Here is a 6,000-nt window from a genome sequence, read left to right as displayed (position 1 = left end):
ACTGACAACAGTAAGGATACATCTGAAACGTCCAGCATGCCTGTTAAGTAAGTATTACAATCCTTTCACAAATGGGTCGGAAAAGGCCAGCTTCTTTGTTTCTTCAGCTACAAATCCCCTTTGAAATTTGCCAGTCCTTACCACAACAAACATGGCTTCCGAGCAAGCAACCTCTGCGATGTCACACCCTATGGTATCAAGCCATTGGCGAGGTAGGTCAGTAGGGTAATTCTTCCGACAGGAAACTTTTGACAGCGCTAAGGTTCCGCTGTCATGGAGACGGTAGACGGCGGAGAACCGGGGCCGTTGTGGGTGTCAGAGACTCTAAGGGTCCTCGGTGCTGTCCTGCGGGAGTGCGGGGCGGCCTCTGCAGTCTGGTTTAAAGAGAGCAGCCAGAAGAATTTGAAGAGCAGGGACTTCTTGGTTCCTAAGGGAGCTCTGCGGAATTCCTTCCCCGAGGGAGAGGTACACATGGCATAGGATTGGGGGGCTGTGAACGTAATGGAATGAATATGGCTACAAAGCCCTGCATTCGCTGCCTACTAGTGCAATTTACAAGTACCAGTATGCACGGCTACCCTTGTTTTATCCGTGGTACTACAATCACCAGCATGCCCCAAAATCCCATTATACATTTCCACCCTAATTTCACCTTTATTACTACAAATCCCAGCACTAACCTCCATCCTATTGTAATCTATGGGACCTCAATTCCCAGCATTCCTTACCACCCTAGTATAACATATGGTACTACAAGTCTCAGCGTTCCCTGCCCCCTAGTATAAACTATGGTACTACACGTCTCAGCATCCCCTGCCATCCTAGTATAATCTATGGTACTACAAGTCTCAGCATCCCTGCCATCCTAGTATAATCTATGGTACTACAAGTCTCAGCATCCCTGCCTACTACAAGTCTCAGCATCCCTGCCATCCTAGTATAATCTATGGTACTACAAGTCTCAGCATCCCTGCCATCCTAGTATAATCTATGGTACTACATGTCTCAGCATACCCTGCCATCCTAGTAAATTCTATGGTACTACAAGTCTCAACATCCCCTGCCATTCTAGTATAATCTTTGGTAGTAGAAGTCTCAGTGTTCCCTGTCATTCTAGTATAATCTATGGCACTACAAGTCTCAGTGTTCCCTGCCACACTATTATAATCTATGGTACTACAAGTCTCAGCGTTCCCAGTCCCCTAGTATAGTCTATGGTACTACAAATCTCAGCATTCTTTGCCACCATGGTATAATCTATGGTACAACAAATCTCAGCATCCCCTGCCATCCTAGTATAGTCTATGGTACTACAAGTCTCAGCATTTCTTGTCAGCCTAGTGTAATCCATGGCAATATTGCCCCAGCATTTATTTTCGGCCAAGTATAATCTATGGTACTACACGGTCCAGCATGCTTTACTAACCAGAACCACACAGTACACCAGCAGTGGTGCAGTGATCCTACAATTCCAAGCAGAGCCTCTGTGTATAAGCTTTATTTGGTGCACTATAATTCTCAGCATGCTTGTGAGTCGGCACTCCACCTTAGCACTTCATGTCCCAGTATTCCCTACACATTATGCCTTCTGTAGTACTGTAAGTCCCAGAATATCTGTAGAAAAATATCTAAAAACATTTTTTTAAGTTTAAAATACTGAAATAAAGTTTAATCACAATGAGTACTAGAATACATTGGAATCTCTTTATATTTATTATTAAAATTACATTGTAGATTGGACTGAAATCTTCCAGCAGACTAATAAGTGTGATTTTGTCTTCACAGGTTCCTGCAGAACTGATCCAGAAGCTGACAACTTTAAAAGTCCCCGGAATTCTGCCTATTAGAATATGTCAGCCGTCAGAAGCCGGACTTGTCGTCCAGTTGGACAGGCCAGACACTTTCTGTCAAATCCTTAGAGACTTTACAGCTTATCTGAAGCCTGTTCTCTCCTCATCTGATGGGGCACAGACCCCGCTGATCCTGAACTGTGGCCCCCTGCATTCCTGCAGCAGTCTGGACACCTTTAAGCTTAGTCACCTAAGAGCCGTCTTAGTAGCGGATCACCTGGCCGAGGTGCTCCGACTTAAAGGGTTAGTAGAACTATAAAGGGTTAACTTACGGGGTAAGGAAAAAAATAGTATCTAAAAGTGGCTACATTTTTAGGCACCAAAGGTAATGGGTACATAAGCATCAATACTTAACCATGGAGCATTAGAAGGAGTCCGCCTGGTGTAATGAATCACATTCCTTTAGATCATGTAGTTGGCAGGGTGTGTGCCGCTAGTTTACTTGGGTAAGAGATGGAAACAAGGTGCACTAAGGGAAGAATGCTAGCTGGTGAAAGCAATATGACTGCTGCCATTGTCTCAATATAGTGTCAATGCATCTATGAGTCAACTGTTTTGGTAGCACAAAGGAGGTTACACAATAATTAGTAGGAGGTTTTAATATTTTAGATGATCTGTACATGTTAATTTTTTATAGGGAACAAGTACATTTGATTCCACCTGTCTGGAACAAGGAAGTTGGCGATTTTTTGAAGCAGCTGGGGATCACTTGGCCTTCTTTTGTGGAATCACCAGAAGTAGAGGAGACCATTTCTAGATACAAGTATTGCTTAAAAGAAGAGCTTCACAGTAGTAGTGTCAATGCAGACTTTTCAAGTGTACATCTGAAATCCTGTTTACAGGAGCGTGGCCTCTGCTTAGATGGATATGACCCAAATATCGACCATTTCCTGGGCGCGTAATATTTTTTCCGTTTAATTCATGTGTTTTGGATATTCTGTATAGGTGATAATTTGTGTAAATTACATGTTATTGATCAGATTTTGATGTGTTTGATAGCCCACACACTCATCTTTATCTGATACAAATATTGCTTTCAGTTATATACTAAATAACCTACTTTTTTCCTTGTAATAAAGCTGTCATTTAGCAGTGTTCTGGTCTGTCCAGCTTTTTAGATTTTTTTTTGTTTCCAGGGGTGAACTGTTAGTACATGTTAGCACCACCAGATCCTAATTGTAAATCTCAGTGAGAAACATAACAAATGGGAAAAGCAGCATGAAAAGTATATACTATTAGGGGTCAACAGGAGCGATTTTTCTGCTTTACTGCAAAGCAAAGAAAAATTCTTGTTGATTCATAAAATGCCATTGCACTTTCTTTGGGGGGACCAGTACAGGCTATTTGATATGTCTGCAGTTAGTGGAATTAAAGGGCTGGGGTTTCACACTTCCCCTGACTTTGTCTCCATTATGTCTGTAAGATGTATGTAGACAAGGACTTTTGCTCTTACTTGGCAAGTGGCACTAAAGGTCAGCAGAGGGAAGACCCTGTGGCCCTGGGAGAATAAGGCAACCCATTGGTCTCTTTATAAAATAAAAAAACAGTTTTCTGATGGGCCAATAAACATTTACAGGAAGTGAGTGATTGGTGGCAGAATAAAAGATGGCTGTTGCTCCTATCTTTCTCTCTCTTGCCTAGGGAGCAAATTCCTTAAAGCCCTCTTTCCAAATCCTCCTTTGGGGTCAGCATAACAGCCATGTATACAGCATTTTTATAATGAAGACCTAAATGGCCCACCCCATATTTTTCCCATGACAGGTTCACATTAATTGGAAAGCCAATGAAATATAGTGGTAGACCTGTTGGTGGTGGTTGGCTTTCCATGATTGAAAGCATACGGGTTGCATTAAAAAACTGCAGCAGACCTGTTGGCAATAGACATCCTAATTTATGCTAGATAGGCTCCTGTCAATCACTTACTAACGCCTCTTTTTATGTGTTTTGGTTTTAGTCAGCGAAGAAGACCTGGCCCATGTGGCACAGCTACAGAATGCTGTCAAGGAGTTTGTGGTGAGTTGCTTTCTTGTCATGAGAAAGGCCATCTTGGTAAAGCTTTCTTTTCTGGAAAAAGAACACTTTTACTACCCTCATTGCTGGGGTAGTAAAAGTGTAGAAGAGTAAAAGAGTGCTTTGGAAGTGTATTCTTTGTATGTGGTGGACTTTGTGTAAGTGCCAGCATTATAATGTATATTACTATTTATCTCTATGTTCAGAAGGCAGTGGTACCCTGTGCTGTCCTCCATGTCGTCAGCTGTGAGGAAGAGTTCCACCAGCAGAAGCTGGACCTTCTCTGGAGGCTGCTGGAGCGTGAGGTATCAGCTGTCACTCAGGTAATAAACAGCATTACTGCATATGCAGTACATATAGTCATGGAGATACAAGATGATAAAGTATTAAAATGTATCCTTAGTCATCAAGAAATAGATAATTTCAATGTCAAGCTTTCAGCCAGTCCTAAAAGACTGTGAAATGGCTAAGCCAAAGCATGCATTGGGGTTATTTACATTTTTTACACAGGACTAACATAGGAGCCTTTTAATCTTGTCTTCCTGTTATCCCCAGTACACGAGCACTGGAAAAGGAAGAAGTAATATTATGACCCAGTCAGGGCTCTGAGGCTTATATAGTTCAGTCCTGTGAACATGCCTTCAGGCGAGGAGAGCACAGGGATGGCCACATCAGTATGTCACTTTTTCATCGTCCAATCATAGGTTGGAGTGAGTCCTGGACCAAACTATTGCTTAATTGCAGTCTGCAATGAGTGTCCAAGTGCAGTGCAGTCCAAGTTTTGTATGCCCGGAATACTTGATCGCAAGACTTGCTAAACAGAATTATAATAATTCAGAGGATAATATATTTTATATATGTGTATTTCGGCTGTATATTAGGCTTTTGTCAAGAGTTCACCTAAAAAAAAATACAATTGGGTACTCCGTGACTCTGAGGTCCTCAGGGTCTCAGATTTCACAGGAAATAAAAGTGCACTGTGTTTCCATTCACATAATCTACACTGGCATTGTTCATCTGGGTAAGTCTATTACCATGCAAGTATTGAATAATATCTTACAGGGGGCAGCTTCTAATTGGCTGAGGTTGCCAGGCGGTGCACATAGGGTTAACCCCAAGCAATGGAATGAGACTTCCTGCCGTTACAGATTCCACTCTGATAGTGTCTGTTTTCCTGTTCATGAAGATCATCAAGTGTTAGGCAGTCTAACGGATGTTTTTAGTACTGGTTATGTGTCATGTTACAATTTTGGGTGATTTGCTATACTTCAGTAAAACATCAGTTTATAAAGAAATTGCTTTTTTTTTTTTAATCATATGATTTGGAATGTTTGCTTAAAAATAAAATGAATCACCAGTTTGTATTTTTAAAAACTCTTATCCAAAAGCCAACTTATATATTATTACATAAAGCTATGGTCACTAATGGCTCATTAACGCCTGAGCTTTATATCTTACAGACTGAAGAATAGAAGGGTCCCTTTTCAAGTGTTCACATCACTTATTTTTTCGTCTTCCCTTCAACCCAACTGCAATATGTTTTATACTACAGAGATTTTTTAACACTTTAATTTTTATAAGGCCAGTCTTAGTAAAAATGCGTATGTGTTACTATAAATCTGAGTCTTTACAAGCTTTTATTCTCTTTGCAGAAGCATCTAATTTGTGGGCCCGTGACAGTCCTCACTCCGCAACCTCTGATCAGCTGCTCACAATACTTTCAGTAAGTTGTTTTTTTTTTTTTTGCAAACTGTGTGGTTATCAGCATATAAAATGGACAACGTAAATTCCCTGGTATTATATGCTTGGAATACACACATTCAAGCCTCTTTCAAAGTTTATTTTGGTTATATTTTGTTACCGTGCTGATCAAACACTTAGTGGTGCCATCAATATTTCTGTATGCTTCTTTATGCTGAGCTGGCAGATCATGGTTAGTGGGAGGGGCTGACAGGATGCTGTACATAGCTTTCTGAAAACACCAGAGCACCCTTCCTCAGTACTCTCCTAAAAGCACTTTGCTTTGATGGAGGCAGTGGTTTGGCTCCTGGAAAGGGTTTTGCTAATATCAAAATACTTTAGGTGGTCCACTTGCAGAGACTGTATCTGCATATGGAGAACCCAAGGTAACACTCACATC

The 6,000-nt window shown here is 41.2% G+C and overlaps 1 protein-coding gene across 2 annotated transcripts in view; it reads left to right on the top strand.

The window, feature by feature from the left end:
• The first annotated feature begins 228 nt into the window (after positions 1–228).
• The window catches only part of DALRD3 (DALR anticodon binding domain containing 3), a 19,629-nt gene continuing 13,857 nt past the window's right edge, over positions 229–6,000 (top strand). Inside the window, exons 1-6 of one of the 2 annotated variants that reach the window (XM_072420603.1) lie at positions 229–465; positions 1,786–2,093; positions 2,488–2,744; positions 3,805–3,863; positions 4,067–4,183; positions 5,513–5,583. In XM_072420603.1, the coding sequence (XP_072276704.1) occupies positions 274–465; positions 1,786–2,093; positions 2,488–2,744; positions 3,805–3,863; positions 4,067–4,183; positions 5,513–5,583 (1,004 nt within the window). In that variant the 5' untranslated portion in view covers positions 229–273. The remainder of the gene's footprint in view (positions 466–1,785; positions 2,094–2,487; positions 2,745–3,804; positions 3,864–4,066; positions 4,184–5,512; positions 5,584–6,000) is intronic. The other variant, XM_072420602.1, reaches the window with a different exon arrangement.

The sequence above is a fragment of the Pyxicephalus adspersus genome, chromosome 8 (genome assembly GCF_032062135.1).
Source record: "Pyxicephalus adspersus chromosome 8, UCB_Pads_2.0, whole genome shotgun sequence".
Lineage (NCBI taxonomy): Eukaryota > Metazoa > Chordata > Amphibia > Anura > Pyxicephalidae > Pyxicephalus > Pyxicephalus adspersus.
Note: the sequence above shows the minus strand (reverse complement) of the source record. Positions and strands in the feature narration are given on the sequence as shown.